The sequence below is a fragment of the Oryzias latipes genome, chromosome 2 (assembly GCF_053564925.1).
Source record: "Oryzias latipes strain Hd-rR chromosome 2, Olatipes_Hd-rR_3.1".
Classification (NCBI taxonomy): domain Eukaryota; kingdom Metazoa; phylum Chordata; class Actinopteri; order Beloniformes; family Adrianichthyidae; genus Oryzias; species Oryzias latipes.
The window spans coordinates 39313617-39336651 of NC_136238.1; the positions used below are offsets into that span (position 1 = coordinate 39313617).

At 40.6% G+C, this 23035-nt stretch overlaps 2 protein-coding genes across 5 annotated transcripts in view; one reads left to right on the top strand and one right to left on the bottom strand.

The window, feature by feature from the left end:
• The window catches only part of LOC144987153 (uncharacterized), a 157815-nt gene that overhangs the window by 83147 nt on the left and 51633 nt on the right, over positions 1-23035 (top strand). The window lies entirely within an intron of this gene.
• On the bottom strand, positions 117-21707 carry glsa (glutaminase a). 4 transcript variants are annotated; one of them, XM_023964211.2, is made up of 18 exons: positions 21322-21707; positions 12227-12317; positions 11862-11980; positions 8325-8454; positions 8169-8248; positions 7896-8059; positions 7404-7462; positions 5342-5374; positions 5204-5262; positions 5055-5121; positions 4919-4969; positions 3384-3560; positions 3165-3296; positions 2989-3081; positions 2823-2884; positions 2666-2742; positions 1743-1806; positions 117-1673 (listed from the first exon to the last, which is right to left on the bottom strand). In XM_023964211.2, exons 1-18 carry the CDS (start codon positions 21561-21563, stop codon positions 1526-1528), a joined length of 1848 nt encoding a protein of 615 aa, XP_023819979.1. In that variant the 5' UTR covers positions 21564-21707; the 3' UTR covers positions 117-1525. The 4 variants fall into 4 exon arrangements, with proteins under 4 accessions (XP_023819979.1, XP_023819972.1, XP_023819984.2 ...); XM_023964204.2 differs by having other exon boundaries at positions 12227-12323; XM_023964216.2 differs by lacking the exon at positions 21322-21707 and adding an exon at positions 20993-21157 and having other exon boundaries at positions 8325-8420; positions 12227-12323.

Below are 23035 nucleotides of genomic sequence, written 5' to 3' on the forward strand. Positions count from 1 at the left end.
AACCATTGGGCAAGAAGAACCCATCCACCCCAAAAGAATTAATGTTAAGGTGTGATGTCATAAAGTGATCAAAATAATGGCAGTGTATAAAATTACATGAAAGATCGCAATGAGTATTATTTGTCCTTTAAGTTTATTAAACATTTTTATAGGTGAATAAATATCTCGACAGGTCGGAATGAGCCGCAGCAGCATAAATAACACACAAAGAAGAAACTGAAGTGACGTTACATTCAGAAAACTCCCGCTGCGACACGCGTCCCGCACACACAAACGAAAACTTTTGTGCTTCTCTCATGAGTTTGAAGAAGACAGAAACGACGGTTACAAACAAAGAACGGCACGAAGATTCTAGTGCAACACATTCCTCACATCACAGGTTCAAAACTGGCGGTGAAGCTCCGGCGGCGTCTTTCCTGAGGTTACAAACACATCAACACAAACACAAACACGCGTGTATGTGTGCGCTCCACAGAGGAAACCGTCTGATGAATACTAGCACTTCAACAGCAGGTCGGGTTCCTCTGTTGGGCTCACTTCCTGGTGGGCGGAGCTCTGGCTGGGTCGTTGCAGTCTGGCAGTGTCGCTTCTGATATGTACAAACTTCCTGAACCGTCAGAGGTCATATGAGGTCAACAGAAACTGGATTTAAAAAAACAGCAACACAAACATATTGTTTCGTTTAGAAAAAAAATTTAGGCTAACTTCACATACAGATTTGGATTGTTTATAAATAATTTAAAAAAAATGTAAGCAATGCATTTTTAAAACTAATTTTAACTTTGCCCCCTTTCGGTTTCTGTGGTTTTATTTTAGTAGCGTTTTTACTGAAATTTTTCGACCCGTGACCTTTAACCTATTAGCCTAATATACATAAGCTAAGAAATCGTTCGGGTCGTGACAAAAAAGACTAACAAATGTGACGACGGAGGAGTCTGAAGTAGAGTAAATACTAAGCAGGAAACTTGTTCATCGTTTTTTGATAGTGATATAAGCAAAAAGGGGTGTGTTCAGAAAGGAGGAGTCACGTACGAAGAACTTCCGACTCTATGTTCCAAAAGCTAAATCTTCAAAAAAATAAAAGAGGAAATGTGATAAATAAAACCTCGATCTATATTGCTAATTTAAGTAAATCGTTTTCGGATGCTTCGGTTCATCGTTTTATTACATTGTCAGAAGTTAAAACGTTTAGCTTCTGTCGCTAAACTTTAGAGACGTTGAACTAGACGTCAGAAAAGAGGTGAGAGCAAAAGCCGGACGAGCAACTGCAGCCGAACGCCACGCCTTCGGCTTTTAGAGCGTCACTGACACAAACACAGGAGTGCGCACGTCACATGATTAAATATCGCAATGGGGGGGGGTACATTCCACCGCCATGTGTTGATGACAGGAGGAACCGCTCTGCAGACGCAGAGACCGAATCTACACTGAAGAACGGAAACGGCTCCTTCTCTGCGGGGTCGGGGGGATCGGTTCCTCGGCACACCTTCCTGCAAACTTTCAGGTTTGGGTGGGCGGAGCCACGTCACAGCATCCCGTCCAGCTTATTCTCCGCGCTTTCCTTCTTCGCGCCGCTGTCCTGCGGGCTGTACTGGTTGTGATAGTCGCGGAGGATGGTGACCACGTCGTGGTGGCCAAAGTGCACAGCCTCATCCATCGGCGTGTTCCCCCACCTGACACAAACAAACAAACGTTTTAATGCTTTCAAAAGCACACAACAGGCATGCAAGCGTTATCCTTACCTGTCCTTGGGAACCGGGTTGACTTTACAGGCCTCCAGCAGGAAGCGGACCACCTCAGCGTGTCCTAAAACACACACACACACAAAAAACATGAGGTCCGTGAACGCATCACAGATGAAGGCTTCAACTTCATCTGAAGGGATCATTTCTGGAACTACGTCTGCTAAAAACACCAAAATATATTCAAATTAACTCCTTTTGGTTGATTTTCATTTTATTTGTTTTAAAAAAAATAGACATAAATTTACATGTAGAATTATTTAGTTAAAAACACTTTCCTGTAAATTAGCTCTTCACTTTATATAAATAAAGCTTTAAAAATATTTCATTTATGGAAATGTAAATATAAACTCAAACTGTTCTTCTATTTGTATATTTTTCCCCATTAATTGTCTTTTTTTCTTAACTTTTTTAATAAAGTTTACTTTTTTTTCATTTATGGAAACTTAATTCTAAAACCTTAATTTTACTAAAGAAAACGAAAAAATATTTTAACCTGAGATCTTTGTAGAAGTATAAAAAGTTGCTTTATTTTACCATTTTATCAATAAAGTTATATCAATTTTGGAACAAATTGGGGGGAGTGTATTTTTATTGTGATTAAAAACTTTTTCCTGCATTTCCTATTTTTTTAAAATAAAGTTTAACTTTTTTTTCCTTTCATTGAAATTAAATTTGAAAACCTTTTTTACTGAAAAAAGTAAAATAATTCAACCTAAGATAAGAGTTTAAAAAAGTTCATTTTTTTACCGTTAAATAAAACAAAATGACAGAAAATTGAGGGAAAATGTTGCCGAACGATTTCAAACAGAATCAAAGGTCAGAAAAACTAAAGCACAAATGTTATTTCTAAAGGAACTTTTGTTCATTTGGTTCTGTAAAAATCCTGCTTTTCAGGATCTCCTGTTTGGGTGGCGTTGCACCTTCGGCTGCGGCCACGTGCAGCGCCGTCCGGGAGTCGTAGTCCCTCTGCTCCATGTCCATGGAGGACAGCGCGAACCTGCAGTGAAGAGGGAGCAGAACGGCGGTAAGAAGGGGTAGGTGTGATGGCGGCAAACGACGGCGAGCCGGCCCACGCACCTCCTCAAAGCCGACACGTCTCCCGTGTACGCGGCAAACAGCAGGTTGATGACGGACTTCACCTGAAACACGACAGCTGTGATGCAGGGATTGTCCAGCAGGGGGAGCGGTGGATCAGACCTGTACGCAGGTCTATGAGTCTAGAGGAGGGAAAACTCTGACTCACCCTCTGGTCTCCTCCCTCCCTACGAGGATCCAGTTTCTTTGCAAAGTGCCGGAGATTATCGTAGTTGTGGAAGTTACAGAGAGAAACCAGATCCTGCAGGGAAAACAGAGACGTCCCGATATCAGGATGTGAAGGTGATCAGGACGGCAGAAAACAACGGGGTATTGTGAAGTTACCGTGCAGAACTGGATGCCTCTCACGCTGTTGCCCAACTTATCCAGCGGGGGGGACCAGCACATGATGCCCATCACGTTGGGAACGACCAGCAGAATCCCACCGGCCACTCCTGATTTCGCCGGCAGGCCGACCTGGGAGGAGGGGCAGGAAGCGGAGACCTTTCAGAATAAAAGCGCGTGAAAACGTTGGGAAAACGTCGCAGCTGCGAAGGGACTGACGTGGAAAGCGAACTGTCCCGAGAAATCGTACATCCCGCAGGAGTGCATCAGACTCAGAGTGTTTCGGACCGCCTCGGGGCTCAGGATGCGCTCGCCTGTGATTGGACAGAACCCGCCGTTGGCCAGCGTCGCCGCCATGACACTGGCGCTCTCACAGGTCACCTCTATGGAGCAAAGCTAAGAAAAGTACAATAAAGAAGCTTTTTAATCAAATGCCAACACTTAAATGCTAAAATGGCCCTAATATTCAAAAATTAAAAGAACTCAACAGTGCTAAAAAAAGTGTGGTAGCATGAAGCTAGCATAGAATTTAAAACTCTAACCTTTGTTTTACGCTAATATGCTACATGATACTAAATGTTTTAATAAATACTACATTTGTAAGTGTTTCTTGCGTACGTCCATTTCTGTCGAGGGTTTTTATGTAAATTCGGTTTTGAGCTGTTCAAAATTTTTGGTATATAGAGAATTATGCAGTTTGTGCCTAGTTTATACGCAATTGTTACGTAAATCTTACGCAGTTGTGCATGACTTTTGTGATACATAGGCAAATTTGTGGCTTTCCACGACCGTTCCACGTACGTCTAACGGACTTTTCGCACATGTACCACCGATGTATAACGTTTATATTTCGTATTCAGCGCACATATCACGTAAAAATTCTGTAATTGACGCACAAATCTCTAATGAATTGCTTTTAAACAGCATAAAAATCAGTTCATGTTCTTTGTTGACTTAAGTGTTCTTTGCGTGGTTTATTCGTACTTATTTCGTGGTTTTAACATGGTTTATTTGTGATTCATCTGTGAACATTTTACGTACAGACCACAACTTTTCTCCCTTTTTTCACGTAAATTCACGTATGACCAATTTTCACCCATACAATATGCGCAACATATACGTGGCAGCTGTGTGACAGGACTTTTAGAGAGCTAACGTTAGCTAACCATTGATTTGGTGCAAATATGCTAAGAAATATTTATTTCAAAAGTCAAATAATTTCTGGTGTTACAACAAATACCAAACACCAAAGTCACTGAAAAAGTGAAACCGCTACATACTATTAAGCTAATTCTTCACAAACTCCAGGTAGCAAGAGTGAGTCAGCAAAAAATAGTTTTTTACATTTTTATCCAGTTAAATTGACTATTCAAGTAACTTATAAAAATGGAAAAAGTAGATTGTAAAATGCAAAAAAATAATCATTAATGGTATTTGAATAAAAATTGTTTAAAAAATCCACACTTTAAAAAAAAAAGATTGTTAAAATATAAACAAAAAACTCAATTTTACACCGACAATTTCATCTAAATTTGCTGAAAAAGTGTAGAATATTGCTTTATGTCCCTGTCTTTATCAAAAACAGTAAAAAAGTCCCTGTTACCTGGTAAAAGGATGATTTTAGCGATATCGGCTAGGAGCGCTCAACACGTTCTTAGGATGCTAATACTAACTTTAGCGTGCTAGTTTAAAAACCGACACATTTATGTGTGTTTGTGGTCTGATTGAAGTAAAATACTGTCTCCTGAGCTCACCTGAAAGTAGAAGTCCAGGATGGAGGTCATGTCTGTTCCTTCTGGAAAACACTAAGGAGAAAGACCGTAAATCCTTTACCACCCAGAAATAGACTGATGTCACTTCCTGGTTCCAGAACATCACGTCTGTCCTCACCTTCTTCTCCTTCAGGTAGTAGCCAATGGCGAAGTTTCTGTCTCCAGACTCGCGCTCCGACTGGAATCTGAAATGGCGAGAGGCGGTTTTTAGTTAAGGTCAGCTGGTCAGATCAGGAGCGCGGAGCTGCTGCTGCTGGCTGCACTCACGTGGCGTTGCTGAAACCAACGTACTCGTTTCCCGCCAGTTTGTTCATGAAGTTCATCATCTATGGGCGGGTGAGCGTTAGGAACGGCAGGGAAGGATTTAACCAACAACCGCATACAGCATACTCACATAATACTCACATAGTCAAACTTCTCGGCGTTGCTGGCTCCTTGCTGAAAACCCAAACACAACCAATCAGATTGCATTTAACCTTTGAGCATGAAAACGCTAAATTGTGACGTTAGCACGACCATGAACGAGCTGCGCCTCTATATTAGCCTATGGCGGGAAAACGTGACTTCAGATTAGAAAGGGGGGACTAAGGAACCCTGTTAATCCAGTCAGGAGTTTAGTTAAACACAGGAGGAGAACATGAGATAACGTACAGCGGGTTTAACCGAACCAAGTCCAGCTTCATGAGGCTTCAACACTGAGGATCATATCAGCAAGTCTTCATGAGCACAACCACACAAATGACACTTAAACTGTAACAAGTTGCATTCAAGATGTGCCAAAATATAGAACAACATTTAATATAATTTTACAGTCACATGGGAGGCGGAGTCTCTGAACTAAGCTAGAAACCAGACCCACAAAAAGAAAGGAAGCAAAAACATTTTTAGCCTAAACAAATATGCAATTGCTTCTAAAGTTGGTAATTCTGCACGCCTATCTCAACTGAACACACGCGTATGTCAGAAAACATTGTCCTGTGAAAAGATATTGGCCTTGGCCAGAGTAAATGGTGGTTGCTAAGGAAAATGTGAAAAGTTACTCAATCATACGTGCATAAAAATCGGTACACATGTTCATTAGACCCAAACTTGACAAAAAGTCTATGGTTGCCATGAAGGTCACCATTTCTACCAGACTTTAAGTCTAAATATGTGACTGCCCATACAAAAATTATTTTATCTTAAAATTGTATGCAGCAAATCCTAAAGATGACAATCCTGCAAGACTATTTCAACTGAACATGCAGGTCAGAGAACATTGCTCTGTTAAATGGGCGAGCCACGGCGAGAGTAAATGGTGGTTGCTAAGGAAAATTAGCTTAAACATTAGTGGCAACAAAAAGAAACCACTTTCTCATAGATTTAGAGATCCAACCATTTTCTAGATGTTGCCATATCATGATTCCACCTCTACTGTACTTTTTCTGTGTTTGTGAGTCTGGCAGTTAACCTAAAATGCATTCTAAGTCTCTAGTTACTAAAAAAACTCTATAAAAATGTATTTTCACTCTTGAAACCTTAATATTGTTAGGTTTAGGGCTGAGTGTTCCTACCCAAATACTGAATCCAACAACTTCATGAGTCAACAATTTCCATCTTTTAATTGGTTAAGAAAAGCCACTTTCTCATAACTGCTGATATAAAATAAACAAAGATGGAATTTTTATTGATGAAATCCTTATTTCTTGAGTGGAAAAATAGCTAAAAACTACTTTTTTGCCCCCCAATAAAAACCTAATATGATTGACTCTTTTTCAATACTTATAACAAGAAATTGGTAACTGGCTCTTTGATGCCCGAAGTATCTCAGACAAACATCTTAATTCTTTTTTTTTTTATTTAATACATCTGTGTTTCGTTATACTCTGTAAAATAGTAAAAGCAAGTTATTTTACTCTGTTTGAACTGTTAAGACCCAATAGAATGGATTTGACCATGGAAAACCCCCAAATTTAGGATCCCTTTGAGGATTTCAGACGGAACAATCCTCATCTGAACTGTGATGTTTAATGATGTCGGGTCGGCTCTGCGCTCAGGAGATGTCCTGATGTGTGTCGCCGTAATTAATGTGCTCCGGGGCGCCCCCGCCGCTCTCCTGCTGGGCTTTCCGGCCACACGAGAAGGTCACGGCGAGCGTGGAGTGAGTGAGCGCCGGCAGCAGCAGGTGGTGCTCTTGGGTTTCCTGCGCGGGGGGTCGGAACCCCCCCCCCCTCCCTGGGCGTTGGTGAAGGTCAGAGCTGGACGCGTGATGAAACCTGAGAGAGGTGGTGCCGGAGACGGCGGTCCACTTCTCCTCTCGCTGAGGGACGCTGCGTTTGGGCAAATCCCTTCAGAGCCATAATCTATAATCTGCGCGGTAATCTGCCGGAAGCGTGGTTACGGTTTCACATCATGATAGTGACTCACAATGACTTTTTTTTAAGCACTGAAGCTTAAATTTGGAGGATTTTGCCGCTCAGAGTTTTACCTTGATGAGTGACGTGCAGACGATGGCGCCGGCGTTCACCATGGGGTTGTGGGGTTTATCTGCAGAAGAGCAAACGGGTATTTTTGGGATTGAATAACTTTCTTTATAAGAATATATTTCTTGCAAAACAATATTTCTTGCGAAACAATGGTCTTTTCAGTTTTTGCAGCGCAGGAAACTTCCCGTTCCACCTTAAACCGACTCTAAAACACTAGAAGTTCAATTTGAGGATAAACGTCAAAATAAAGCGACTTTTTCTGTTCAAACCTGAAACTTTTGGAAAGGTTTGACCATTTAAAACGTTTCTTCCCACAACTTTCAATCAAAAATTTGTTTGTAAATACATCAAAACCAGATATTTATGTGTTCAATGTCAGGTTTTATAGCGACATTTGCTCAGCTTTGAAGTGTCAAAACTAAAAGCCAGACAAACGTCCTTCGCAGCGGAAGCGCCGGCTGGTTTCCATGGAAACGGAGCGGTCGGGTCCTCACCTTCCTCGTTCAGGAAGAGCTTGTTGAACCTCAGGCCGCTGGGCTCCTTGCCGATGAAGCGGTGGACGTAGTCGGTGCCGTGGTCGTGCACGGCGATGGCGTATTTCAGCGGCTTCACGCACGACTGCAGGCAGAAGGGGACCTTGGTGTCGCCCACCGTGTGCCTGAAAAGAAAAAAAAAAGGGAAACCTTTCAGCCGTCTGTGAGTGTACGGCCTATTGCAGCTCATCCAAAGGGGAAATAAAAAAGCATTAAAAAGTAGGCGGGGCTTACCTCTGTCCATCCACGGTGCACAGAGCGACGGCCCACAGATCGGGACTGAAGCGGGCCAGCTGGGGAATGTAGTCCGCCACCTGCAGAGGAAGACTTCCAGCTTTTGTGAAGTGAAAGAAACAATAAAAACAGGGGACTTTTTTTGAGGCGGCGTACCTGACCGCCGGGCATTTTCTTGGCGTTCTCGTAGAGTTCGTCGATGTGGGCGCAGAAAGGCTGGAAGTCCGGGATGACAAACTTCTTCCTGAAGGCCTGAGTGAGCAGAACGATGTTGCTCTGAACGCACCTGAGTGACGACAAGGAGCTGCCGGGTTTGTGTTCAGGCCCACCAGAACCACTTACTATTATCCATTTCAAGAAAGAGAAAAAAATCAGTTTTGTGACCCTCTATGTAGATTCCCATGTCACCATGGCAACCGGCTAGAAAACAGCGCACCGTATTTTTCCGCACTGTAAGGCAAACTTAAGAGCCTTCATGTCTTCCCCCAAAAATGATGGTGTAACTTATAATCCAGAACGCCTTGAATATGAATTAGTTCTAGTTATGTTTACCGATGTCAAAACGGTTTTGATGGGTAATCGACGCCCTGTCAAAATGTTCGGTTGCCTGTCAGAGTATATGTGCTAACGTGGCTATTTTTTATTTTATGTTTATGTTTGGGCGGCCGTGGTGCAGCAGTAGGGCGGTCGTCCCGTGATCGTAAGATTGCAGGTTCGATTCCCGCCTCGCACGCCCTTGAGTCGTAGTGTCCTTGGGCAAGACACCGAACCCCACCTTGCCTCTGGTGGTAGCCGGGCGCCTGTGTTTGGCAGCGGAGCGGCCACCAGTGTGTGAATGTGTGCGTGACTGGGTCCATGACTGTAAAGCGCTTTGTCCTTGTAGGAAGAAAAGCGCTATATACGCCATTTACCATGGGTTCCTAACACGGTTGGGAGTTAGCGTTCTCACAGTAATGTTTGTTTTTTTCCGTGTTGCAAACAAGGTTGCTGTTATCATAAATATGCTGACCATTGGACTGAACAACCCCTCCCCCCTTTTATTCCAAATAGGAAGTCTCCGCTTGTCCCAAAAAGCTGAAACTTCTATTGAGAAATAAAAGCTGTTACTCCGTCGCTATGTTTATCAGAATAACCATTCTTGCTTTTCTACCTTTTATTAACAAGTTCTTGCTAATTCTTTCATTTTATTCTTACCGTAGCGCAAAGTTATTCAATTTATAAACTGACCAATCAGATGCAGCAATAAAAGAAGGTGGCCTCGCAATCAAACAATCATAGCGTTTGACTGATTCTCCAGAGCCCACTTTCAGTGGTAGCGGTGTGGCCTTCTAACATGCTCAGTCCTGATTGGAGAGAGTGGTTGCCATAGAAATGTAGACGGATCCAACTTCTGGTTCCGAAATGGCGACGGACATTTCCCAGAAAAATGGCGACTGAATTGATCTCATTTGGTTGGAATCTGAAGCATTTCAGGATTCACACCCCATCCGTCCAGATATTATACAGTCAATCACGCTAACACGGCTAATCTGTAGCGGTGTGGGATTGTGTTTTTTATGTATTATTAGCAAGGTTGACAGTTAGCGTAGTAACAACAATATTTGTTTTAGTGGTATCAGTCTATTTTTTACACCTGCAAACAAGGTTGGTGTTATCGTAAATTTGCTAACGCGATTAACGTACAGTGGTGTCGGACTGTTTTTTTTTTTTTACATGCTACTAGCAAGGTTGACAGTTAGCGTAGTCACAGTAATGTTTGTTTTAGCTGTGTCAGTCTTCAGGCGCTTGAAGTCAGTGACCTGTTGGCTTATGGGCCACAGCCGTTACACGGACAATACAGTCTTTTGTATATGATCTTTTTTAAAGATCCTCTCAGATGAAAATTGTGTTTTTTGGAGTTTTTAAAACATTCTCGTAACCTTTTTTCAGATGCTGGAGGACATAAAATAAAGATAATTGAGCTCAAAACTTGCATTTTTTGAGTATTTCTTTATACAAATCCTTGTGAGTCAGGAGCAGACAGAAATGTGCTGTTGGAAAAATAACAGAAAACACGCTGGGGGAGCCACAAGCTCCCTGCTCCGGGCTTTCCGAAACAAAGACGGGAAGGGGGGGCAGGGTTGCACCACACCAATGGTTCCTGCTTTCATCTCCGAGGGGAATTTAACTTGAATTCCTGCCGCTTTGCAGAAACTATGTCCTAGAACAGTGTTTCCCAACCCTGGTCCAAGCTTGAAGCCCACTGTCCTGCATGTTTTTACTCCAACACTGCTCAAACACACCTGCCTTTGATGACTGAATCAGGTGTGCATAAGCAGGGCAACATGGAAACATGCAGGACAGTGTTCCCCAAGGATCAGGGCTGGGAAAGACTGTCCTAGAAAGCAACAGCGGTTTTTTGCTTTTGGCTAAAAAGGACAAAATCTTAATTAAAGTCCACTGGGAACGACTTGACAATAGATCCAAAGATGATCAGTATGGATCTTTGAGGTTTTCCAACTAAATGTTGGATTGAAGCATTTGTTTACAACAAAACGGATGTTTTTATTGTTTATTTTATGTATTTGTGATATAATAAACAGTGTTGGTGCCTTTATCTTTCATTATTTCTTATGAAAAACCCTTAATTATCTCTCAGAGTAGATTTTGGTAGAGCTTTTTTTGACGTCTTCTCGTTTTGTTGTGCGGCAATTTTATCAATTTCCCGTTTTGTGCCGATCTTCTTCCTGTGAGCCTCCCAGACAGGAGCTGTGGGGGGGAGGGGGGAGGGGGGGCCGCAGCAGATTTGTGGCTCGGTGCATCAAACCGTCTAATCCCTGCAGCTGAACTACACGCTCGCTCACGCACTGCTCGCTCACGCGCCGCCCTCGCAGCTCTATAAATAAGCAAAGCGGAAGTGATGGACGGCGGCCAGGAGCAGCCCTGGTGAGCCGTCATATGTCCCGAATGGCTGCAATGCCACCTCCCCAGCTGTCGCTCCTGTCTGTGTTTACTTTAACTGGAGGAGGTTGAGACATCAACAACAAGAGCTGAAAAACTTTTTTTTTCGTCTCTGCGTCAAGCAAAAAGACGATCCTAATTGCTGCAAGGACCAAAAGCGAAATTTTGAATATTTTTGACAACAAACGGGTCAGATTCTGAAGTTTTGAAACATAAACGTGGAGGAAGTGAAGGAGGGATGAAGAATTAATGACTTTACTCTGACCAGCATCACGAATCCCATGAAACATTCATGCTAACCATCAAAAGGTAGAAGCCGAGCTCTCCCATCTCTTTTGTTTACTTTTTACTTAGACCCGCCCTCTTTTCAAACGGATGAGTCTGCATAAATATATCCAAGAACTGCAAAATTTTTACACTGACAAGTCAAAATAAAATAGATCCTAGCCCCGCCCACTTTTCCACACTGATACATCACAATAAATCCATAGGAGACCCGCCCACAAACCTTCTGGTTTCTCTTTATTCTGGTTTCTCTTTATTTTATTTATTTATTCATTTTCCACTGGTGTTTGTCTTTGTGTATTTTATTGCGCGGGGCTAATTGAATGTATTTTATTGCATTTGTTTTTGTTTTTATGTACAGCCCCTTGAGCTGTCTTTGCTGTCATGAAAGGTGCTATATAAATAAAATTAATTTGAATTTGAATTTGAATAGCCGGGTGGGCATGAATGAATCCGAGCCCCGCCTACTTTTTGAAGAGGTGCCGGTCGAGCGTTCCGTCTGACGTGGTCTTCATCGTCACCTTCAGCATCTCCATGCACTCCTTCAGCCGGGGGTCTCCGGTGCGGAGGCCTGTAGCCTTGAGAGCCTGCGTAGAGGGTGGGGGAGGGGGGGGGAGGCATGATCAGTACCAACCTGACAGGAAATCGATGAGGCAACAAGCCACGAACAGCAGCTCTTAAACAGAGACATGAAGAGGGAAAAGGGCGGGAACACGATTTTTTGATCTTCCCACATTTTTTGAAGTGCTTATGTTGAAATACTTTGTTGTTTGAAGTCAAATATTCCCGCTTTCCCCCTTCGTTTTGCATCAGTTTCCTCTCAGAGGACTCACTGTGGTGAACTTGTGAGCGGGGATCTTCTCCTGGCCCTCTGCAATGGTGTAGAAGAGCAGGTCCTCCAGGCTGGGCAGGATGCCTGCCTTCCTTCTCCTGCAAGAACATCACACACACACGCAGAGGCGTGAGGCAAAAAAGCCACGACCAAGGGGATTCCAAGGAGCGTGGCGTTCAGACTGGAAGGAGAAGCAGCCAGGAGTTACTGCGACAGCGGCCAGACGCTGGCCTTACTTCAGCTCCAAACCTGCTGTAAGGCCAGAGCTGAGGGGCAACGGCGCTCTTCGCCTGAATACCAGCCAGGACTGCGCAATAACCGAAACTCAAGTCTTGGGTGGATGACTTGACACAAATTCTGTGGAGTTGGAGCTCTTGGCTGGGCTCCATAAAAATAACAAAGCCACAGTCATCTCCCTTACAGCGACTGCGAGGCCGGGAAACTGAATCGGAGATGTTGCGAGACCAGCATGGAGGTTTGCCAAAGCCTCAGGCTCCTTGTTGATGGTTAGCGGAAAGCAGGTCGTAAAAAAAGCAAACACACACTGGTGCCCCGCTGAAGGGCAGAGCAGTCTGCAGCGTGGTGCCAAACTCCATCTAGTCTAACATCGTGTCAAATCTCAGCTAAGAAAAAGTGGACTGTTTGTTAACTCCTGGGGGGGGGGGTTACCAAATCAGCAGAGCAATCTCTGAGTCAGCTGGACATTTTACAACAATGCCAGAATATGCTATAAAAGCGTAATATAACGCTGAATCAGTTTAAAAAATACGAGAAAAATCTGATAATTAAATGAATTAGTTAACGTGAAGCTAAAATCAGCAGAATTAGCTAAATTAGCTATATGCTTGTATAAACTGCAAAAAGAAAAGTATCTTGACAGCAAATTGGACCTAAAAGAAACCTAACGGATGTTCTAAAACCAGACATGACCAATAAATGGTGAAGATGCTTGAACTGGTCATCAAAATACAGAAAAATTGTTTCAAAAAATGACAGCTAAGTGCTAATTTAGCAAAGTGCTTAGTTGGCAAAGAATTAAAAAAAATGATGATTGCTACTTGAGAAAAGAAACAAGAGAAGTTGAATTACCTGGATTAATGCGCGTGCATGTGTGAATGCTTTTGGTTGATTCGGTTGCTGAAGACGCTAAAGCTAATTAAAAAAATGATAAAATAGCTGAACAATAAGCTAAAAAATATACAATAATAATCAGCAGAATTAGCTGGCAGAATGAGCTAAAACGGGTAAAACAATGCTAGTACAAAAATGCAAAAATTGCTTTTAAAAAATGGGGTACTGCCTACATTAGCTAAACAAGCTAGCTTAATGCCAATGGCATTGAGCTGGCAAACTAATTTGGCAAACTGCCAAATTAGCCTAAAAAGATAAAGAATGTTTTAAATGATTTAAAAAAAAAGTCACACAATGATGCCAAGAACTAAACTAGCCGTGTGAGACAGCCTCTATGTACATTTTACGTACATTGCACATATGAAAACAGGTCATACGTGAATACACGTGGAGAAAATGACAAAAGTCGTGGTCTTTACGTAACATTCTGTCAGCTTTATCACAAATGAACCACGTTAAAACCACAGAAGAAATATGAATAAACCATGCATAGAACACTTAAATCACTGAAGAACATGAACTGATTATTGTGCTCTTTATGTGCAACTAATCAGTGATTTGTGCATCAATTACGTAATTTTAACGCATTATAAAAGTTACACATCGGTGGGACATCGGTGGAATTGTCGTGGAAAGCCACAAAATTTGTGTATTCATCTCACAAGAATCACGCACAATGCGGAAAATGTACATAGTGGCTGTGTGACATGGCCTTAAGAGAAAAGATGCTGAGCAATCCTGAGTTTGAGTTTGACAAAAATGCTAAAAACTAAGTGTTTAAATTAAGAATAATGCAACATAAAGGTAAAACTTAGAAAAAAAGCTATTAAAGCTAAGAATGTTTTCGATTTATTCATTGACATAATCAAGTCTTTCAAAACCACCAGGAGGTTATCTTGACAAAATCAAAACACCTTAAAAGCTGTTGTGAGTGGTTGAAGGAGTGATTCCCCTTTAATAATGAAAGCAAACACTCGAAGGCTAGTTTTCCCTCCGTCAGCATTCATGTGTGGCGCAGCAGTCATGTGACCTGGCTGGTACTCCATTGGCATCCCCGAGAGGAGTTAGTAGCCCGCCAGGAGGCGGACGGGAAGAGACACTCGGCTATGATTCATATCAGCACCAAATGGATTTGTGGAAAGCTTTAAGCACCAGGCTTATGCTATCCTGCAAGGCATCATGGGAACACTGGCCTGCTTGTTAGGAGAGGGTGTTTAAAGGTAGAACAGATTCCATGCTGCTGCCAAACAGAAATACAGAGGATAGAATCTCAGAGTTAGCAGTGTTTCCTGTCCGTGTGTTCAGCAGATCATTTAGTGTTTTTCAGATTATTTTTCAAATGTTTGTTGATTCTTGGTTTCTGCGATTTAATTTAAAAAAAGAACAAAACACAAACATGTTTTTGCGCACTGCTGAAGAAAACGGGGGGGAAAAAACACTGTACTTGAAGCAAGACGTTAAGAGTTTTCAGGAGGTTTTGCTAGATTCCACTCAAATTTAAAAGTCAGGATGTCAGTGATAACCAATCCCATTTAGTTAAAGCTCATTTCAATTATTAAGTTTTTAAACCCAAGTGGATTGTATTTTTCGCACTTCAAGGCCATTATTTTTTTCAAAAATAACTCTGCACCTTATTATCTGGAGCACCTTATTCATAAATTACATATAGTTGAGCTTAATGGAAGTACACGGCGCCCGGTTAAGATGTTTAGTTCGGTCTTATTTTAAATTTGCTGAAGCGGCTAACGCGCAGCAGTTTCGGATTGTGTTTTTACGTGTTACTAACAAGGTTAGGTGTTAGCGTAGTCACGGTAATGTTTGTTCTAACGCTGCTTTCAGTCCATTTTTTCATGTTGCAAACAAGATTGAGGGTTACTTGTACTGTGAAAATGCTAACGTGGCTAACGTAGCTCGGTGTCAGACTGTGGTTTTTACATGTTATTAACAAGGTTGGGAGTTAGCATAGTCGCAGTAACATTTGGTAAATGGTAAATGGCGTATACTTATATAGCGCTTTCTACCTTCTTACGAAGGCCCAAAGCGCTTTACAGTCACAGTCCCATTCACCCATGCACACACACATTCACACACACATTCACACACTGATGGCGGCTCCGCTGCCGGACACACTGGCGCCAACCTCCCACCAGAGGCAAGGTGGGGTTCAGTGTCTTGCCCAAGGACACTTCGACACATGGGCGTGCAAGGCGGGATTCGAACCTGCAATCTTACGATCATGGGTCGACCGCCCTACCGCTGCACCACGGCCGCCCCGCCCCATTTGTTTTAGCGGTATCAGTCTATTTTTTTACGTGTTGAAAACAAGGATGGGACTTTTGGGTATTGTCAATATGCTAACGCGGCTAATGTGTAGTGGTGTCAGACTATGTTCTATTTGTTACCAACAAGGTTGGGAGTTAGCGTAATAACTGTAATATTTGTTTTTGTTGTATCAGATTATTTTATTACATGTTTCAATCAAACTAAGTCATAAGTTTAAGGAGTAGTTAATATGCTAACACGGCTAACATGTAGCGGTATCGCACAGTTTTTTTTCCCTAACAAAGTTGTGAGTTAGCACAGTCACAGTAACCTTTTTAGCAGTATCAGTCTCTCTTTTTTTTTTTTTTTTACAATTTCCAAACAAGGTTACAAATTACAGATATTTTGAAAAAGCTAACGTGGCTAATATGTAGCAGTATCAGAATGTTTTTTTATGTGCTACTAACAAGGTTAGTTAGCATTAGCATAGTCACTGTCACATTTGTTATAGTTGTATCAGTCTTTTTTATTATGTGTGACTAACAAAGGTATGACTTTTAGGTATTGTGAATTTGCTAACGCGGCTAACAAGTAGCAGTGTCGGACTATGTTTTTATTTGTTACTAACAAGGTTGGGAGTCACAGTACTGTTTGGTTTAGCGGTATCAGTCTGTTTTTTACGTGTTAAAAACAAGGTTAAGAGTTACAGATTTTGTTAATATGCTAACGCCCCTAACCTGCAGCGGTGTTGGACTGTTTTTTATTCTTACTAACAAAGTTGGGAATTAGCATAGTCACAGTAATGTTTGGTTTAATGGTATCAGTTGTTTTTTTCACGTTTTGCAGGGTAAGGTGTTACAGGTACTGTGAATACGCTATCGCGGCTAACACGGCCAGCGCTTCCAGAGTTGATGTCATACAGAGTGTTAAAAACGAGTTTTAGACTTATTGTGAATGCAGTCAATAAATTCTGACTGACTGATAGACTTATCTCTGACACCTTTGTCTCGCTTAATGCGCCTTATAGTTTGGTGTGCCTGAAATATAACATAGGTTTAAAGAAAAACATTTATTGACGGTGCGCCTTATAATCTGGTGCGGCCTATAGTGCGGAAAGAACAGTAGTTAAAATCCATGCAATTAAAGCATTTTTTAGTGCTCTGTTTGCAGAAATGGAGAAATCCTGACTTTTTCATTGAGCCTGGAACGCAGCATCACTTTGATGAGCTTGCTACCGTGGTCCGCTTCTGACCTGAGCTCACATCAGAGACCGTGTGGGAGAACAGGAGGAACAACGGAGCAAGGAAGGGCAGAAGAAGGGCGTCCACCGGACAGGAAGTGGGGGTGGTTTCAAAGTAAGAGCGGCTGGTGGGGGGGGTTTTCTTTGGAAAATCTCTACTTCTACAGGAAGACAAAGTCTGAACGACCACTAAAGAGAAAATAAATTCCAAAAGATGAAACATACTTACAAATGCAAAGCAGATCAACAACAGGGGGAGTTGGAAGAGGGAAGAACATTGAATTAGTGCACAGAAATAAAAGAAAACAAGTCATAACAGGATTTGCAGAAAACGGCTTAAATGCAGAAGATTTTTTTTTACAAAACACAATCACACACAAACCTCAGTCATCGTCCAGGATTTGGGAGGAGCTGCAGTGAAGATGAGATCTAAGAGAAGCGTCAAATGATAAAAGCCACTCAGCTGATGTTTTGGCCCCACCCCTCCCTTTTGGGGAGGTTTAAAAGGTCAGGACACGAGAGCTGCTACTGATCTGCATGCAGATCTGTGCATGTGAGAGGCTCAATGAGAACTCCGTGAAGGGAGCAACCCTAACCCTAACCCGCAAACACGGACGGACTAAAATAGACTTTATTTGGGTCTAGATCAGATTTATTTTGGTCTTTTTGCGGCTGTTTTATTGATTTTCTGAACAAAACAAGCTGAACTGGATTGAGCTGAAACTTCATCACGCTCCTGTCGAGACAGATTGACCGTGTTGACTAGCGGCGATTCACTTGTAGGGAGCTTTAGAGACCGGCCAACTCCAACAATGCTGAACAGGAAAAGCGAGAAGCTTCCTGAACTTTTTCCTGACGCTTGGAAGTTTCCGGGATCGGAAGCTGGACGGCTTTGGAGGTCCGACTTTAACGTCTCAAACTCATCTCCTCTGCTGGCTTTGCTTCATCCTTAACATCCATCTGTGCTAAATGATGTTAGAATGAATGAAACAGCCTTGAAAATAAATGTAAAACAATTGCTGTTATTACTGCTAACAATGCTAGAAACTGTCTATCAAATGCTAATTTAGCTGCAAAGTGATAATGTTGGAAAAAATGAAAAATTAAATACAATTTAAGACTTTAAAACTGAATACTAAATAAGTAGACGGACTTGCAGCTAAGAAAACTAGCAGACCTAATTAAATGCTATAACACAAAATTAACTGAAAACAGTAAAACAGCTGAAAAAGAATCTGAAATTACATAATAAATATTTAGTTTCTGTTTCCTCTTAAATAACGATCTCTGCTAAATAATTTTAAAGTGAGCAAAAATGAACATACACTGCTAAGAAATACTAGAGTTTGTCATTGAAATGCTAGCTCTCCTCGGAAAAAAAACAAGCTGAAAAAAGTTTCATTTGCTGAAAACTAGTAAAATGTTGGATAAAATGGAAAATTGAAGACAATGTCAGACTAAAGTCGAATGCTAACTAAGTAGATAGAAGTCTTGCTAAAAGAATTGCTAACAATGTTCAAAGCTAAAGACAAAATAAACTGAAAAGAGTGGAACAGCTGAAAATAGCTTCTTGTTTAATCCTACAGAACCATTCATGCTGAATAACTTTAAAATGAGAGGGTCTTTATAAATATTTACTGCAAAACAATGCTGAAAACTTTATTTGACATGCTAACTTTGCCTCAAACTGATAAAAGCAGCTAAAAACGGCCACGTTTGTAAAGAAAATGTGAAAACGTTGGAAAAAATGGAGAATTAAAGATTATTTAAACTATAGAACTGAATGCTAAATGAGTAGAAGTCCTGCAGCTATGAAAGCTAGCAAAGCTAACTAAACAGCTAATCACAAAATTAATTGAAAAAGGGTGGAACAGCTATAAAAAAGCTGAAATTACACAATAAATATTTAGTTTATGTTACATCTTAAATAACCATCCATACTAAAGAACTTTACTGCCTAACATTGCTAGAATTTGTATTTGAAATGCTAACTTTCCTGAAAAAAAATCAAGCTGAAAAAAAGGTTAATTTCCTGAAAAATGTTGGATAAAATGGAAAATTAAAGAACATTTAAGACAAAAAAGCTAAATGCTAAACAAGTAGATGAAAGTCTTGATAAAAAATGAAATTTAGCTAATCTTATACTAAAACTGCTAACAGCTTAGAACAAAGTTAACTGAAAAAGTGGAAGAGCTGAAAAAAACTGAAGTTGCAATCTAAATATCTCTATTTCATCCTATTTTTTACATTTACTGTGCTTTGATATGTAAAAAAAATCCTCATTCTTTTAAGGTTTCTTCTTCTGTGGTTATGTAGTAAAACGAATGGCCTTCCTTTCAAACACAGTTTCTGCTCTGAAACTGAACCTCGAGCATGAAACTAGTCAGCTGAGACAATCCAGCAAATCGTCTGCAAAGAAACAACAAAACGGGTCATTGCCAACCTGCGGGGCAATGGTGCGTTTAATTACCCCGCAAATGTGCTCAAACCCAGCTTTTTTTCCACACTTCTACATACATTTACAGCTGGAATTGGATAGAAACACAAATATTTGCAGCTCAATTTAAACTGCCTTTACTTTGAAAAATCAAAAAATGGAAAAGATGCCCATCTGTTCCTTCCAGCGCATGAATCTGTGCTGTCAGGAGGAAGAGGAGCAGCAGAAGCCTCAGTCAACACCAGACTCTCGTCACATTATAGGAAGACGTGTGAGGGAAAACAGCTGGCGTGCCTTTTAGATTTTATATTTGTTTCTGCTGCTGTCCAAGCATCGACACCCCTGAATGTGTGTTTTTAAACAACACTCTGATTAAACCCAAGTTTTAGAAAGAAAAAAAAAACTATTTAAAAATACTTCTGATGCAGAAATATTGAATCTTCAAGTTCAAATGTTGATGAAAAGTCAAAATGTTAAAAAACCAACGTTAAACATGCTAAATCAACCTTCAATTAGTGCATTAGCTGAATATCTGTGGCAGTAGAAACACAATAAACATAAATGTCTAAAAACCCGGTTATTATGCAAACTTGGTAAAGTCTCGGTGTCTAAAAAAAAAAAGCTAACTTGACCTTTTCTCACTTTTGCTGTGTGGCTTTTAGCTATAGAAAAACTAAAAAATAAAATGTTTAATAACAATATTTTAAGATAAACTGAACTAAAATAAGTTTAATAACCGGTCTAACTGCAAAAAAAAGGAACAAATCGTTGCTAATTAATTATTATAAACAGCTAAACACAAAACTAAACTCAAAAACTGTGAGTACGCTGAAAAAAGACGCTGAAATGCTACAAAAAATGTTTATTAATTGTACCTAAACGATGCTTAACGCTATAATTAAATGCTACACACGCCTAGCTAACAACTACTTCCAAAGGTACCTGAAAAAGAGTAAAACAGCTTAAACAAAGTGGAAATACCTATTTTTAAAACGAGCTAAATATTCAGTTAGTTAATAAAACTTTTGAAATATATGTTTAAAAAAATAGTAAAATAATGAACAATCCTCATTTCTGTAAATTAAATGCATTTTTATTTTATTTAGAAAAATTGTGCAAAGTACCTACAAAATGCAAAATGTCGCCTTAAGGGATTCTTTATTTTTTTTATGCTAGCTTCAATAAAAATGAAAGTACTATTTTTAAACAAATTAGGAAGCAGAACCATAAAGCTAAAGGCTGTTTTGGTTCCTGTGACACTTCAAAAGTTAGCGTCTTTTAGAAGCTGTGTAATATTTGAATTCTTTGCAGGAATATGTGGAAAATTTGGGAGGATAACAAAAGATCGATCCCCTAAATTCAGCTTTTCATCTTCGGAGAGCTAAAAAAATAAATAAATAAATAAATAAACCAATGAAGTGAAGCAGCTAAAGTTAAGGAAAAACATCATCATTTTGAGGTCAACGTTCTAGTGCTAACTAATAAGTAAGTATGAAAAAGAAACAGACATAAATGCTGTAGTTTGTTTCCAGGTGCTTCATTGTGACCTGAAAAATTGTGTTTTCAGATTAAAAGCCACTCTGTGCTTTTATTGTGACAGAATTTCGGCTTTCATTTTAATGTTCTTAATGGACATAGAGTTGTATTTCTTTTTAGGGCTGTCGTGTCTTCAGTATGGTGATGCTGGCAGGACTGACCTTCATCAGCTCCTGGTCGCGGGCTTTTGGTGAACACAAGCTGCTGCGTTCAGTCAACATACGCAGTTTCAGCAGCAGCTCAGAGGATGAAGCTCCTCCTGCCGCTTCATTCTGACGGTCACGACTCATATCTCTCATTTGTGGACTCATTTGTATCGTTTTGATCAAACACAAGAGCCTAGTTTAAAGTTTTGTGTCAATAAAACTTTATTATCCGTGGAGTTTTGGTCAGAATTGGCGGGTAATTTTCATTAGAAATTCTCTATCTGCTAACAGCCGGCGCTAACCCGTGGTGCGTTCAGGTTCGGCTCGAAACCCGCGCTACTCACTTCTCAGATGAGGAGTCTTTGGCGGCTTCATCTTTGGAGCAGAAGCCTCTGGTCCCGGGCTGCCCGTTCGCGCGCGACGGGGCTGTCCACGCAGACAGCGCCCTCCCCCTGCCGGGCGACCGTCCGCCGGTCCGCGCGGCGGCCGCAGGTGCTCCCCTCCGCGCGGCGCGAACCGCCAGCGGCCGCTTCAGATGGCTGTGAAATAACTCCCTCAGCGCGACCGTGGACCGGAAATGGAACATCTCGACCCGGTTTGGGAGAACTTCTGGGTTTTGGAAGTAGTGCAAGACCGAGTTCAGGAGCGCGGAGGAATCCGGTGACCGTGACGGCTTTTTCAGGTCGAGTAACGGTTCCGATGAGGGGCGGGGGGGAATCTTACCGGGACACAACCAAGCGGTGCCCTGCACGCGCGTGCTATGATTGGACAGCCAAACTCAATGCTAGTTACTGATTGGCCAGTGGAGCTGTCAATCATCTTGAGTGGTGTGTTCGTGGTCAAGGTTGAGTTTTGATCTACTTCACCTCAGATCTTTGACGTTTTCACTTAATTTAAGGATTTAAATGTAGTTTTTTTGCTGTAATTTGTACAAATTGAACTTTTATATTCCCTGTTTCTCCTACTTTACTTTATTTGCTTTTTAATGTTTATTTTTCGTTACATTTACCAATTTTGAAATGTAAAAAATACCTCTGTAGGGTTTTATTATGTGAAGTATTTTGCATTTAAAAAACGGTATATTGACAAAATCTCGTTTTTTCTTATATTTTATGGTTTAATAAGAAGTTTGTTTTTCTAATTTAAACTCATCATACTAAGTGTAAATAGTCAATAATAAACAGTGCCTGAAACTTTATGTATAAAATGTTAAATTATTTTGGATTATTAATATCTATATTAATATCTATATATACACGTTAATTTATTAAATATCTTTTTTACAATATTTAAGGTGTGCTGGAGATTTAATGCTTTTATTGTTTTAAACATATTAAAAATGGATGTGAAAAAAATATATTAATAATAAAAATGTAAAAAGCCAAATCTATTTATTTAACTCTTGTGCCATATAATAGGGTCAAGATGACCCACCCTCACATTGACGTGTTCTCCCTACCATGACAAAGGTGGATAAAGGTGGAAAGATTTCATGTAATCCATGGACACCAGTGAAGATCACAAATCATTGAAGAAAAAAGGTTCAGCGCACTGTCTAGTGGGTCTAGATGACCCCACTCCCAATGGTAAAGTGCCTAGGATAGCACAAGGGTTAAACAGAGTTCCTGTTTATATATTTTTATTTAATCAGAAATTGATATGACTAAAAAATTATTGAAAACGAGTCAAACTCTTTCATTTGGGTGTTGTTCAGTAAAAATGTTTTGGGGTGGAAATACTTTTTTTTATTTTTTTTGTTCGATAGCAATTAAAAAAGAGGACAACAAACTTAGTCCTTTTTCGTATTAAAGTATAAATCTGTTCACAGCTAATAAGATAAAAATCTTAATACATTTCTATATTATTCATCATTTTTTTAACTGAATTTTGCTGTGAAGAAAGTTTCTCAAATGTGATTTGAAGTCGCATCTGTGAGCCTTTAGGTTGTCTTTTACTGACACCTGCTGGACTGTTTGGGTACTGCATCCAATGTATTAAGAAGTCCAGATTCAAATGAATTTTTGGTTTAACAAAAAATGTACATAAAAACCCTGTATG

Bases quoted from the DNA above. Each gene is read 5' to 3' on its own strand.
- glsa (XM_023964204.2), bottom strand. From the start codon at position 21,563: ATGTTCCATTTCCGGTCCACGGTCGCGCTGAGGGAGTTATTTCACAGC. The intron at 5,263-5,341 runs GTGAGTATTATG...ACCCGCCCATAG, and splicing joins ACGCCGAGAAGTTTGACTAT to ATGATGAACTTCATGAACAA. The intron at 3,561-4,918 runs GTGAGCTCAGGA...TACTTTTCTTAG, and splicing joins TCCTGGACTTCTACTTTCAG to CTTTGCTCCATAGAGGTGAC.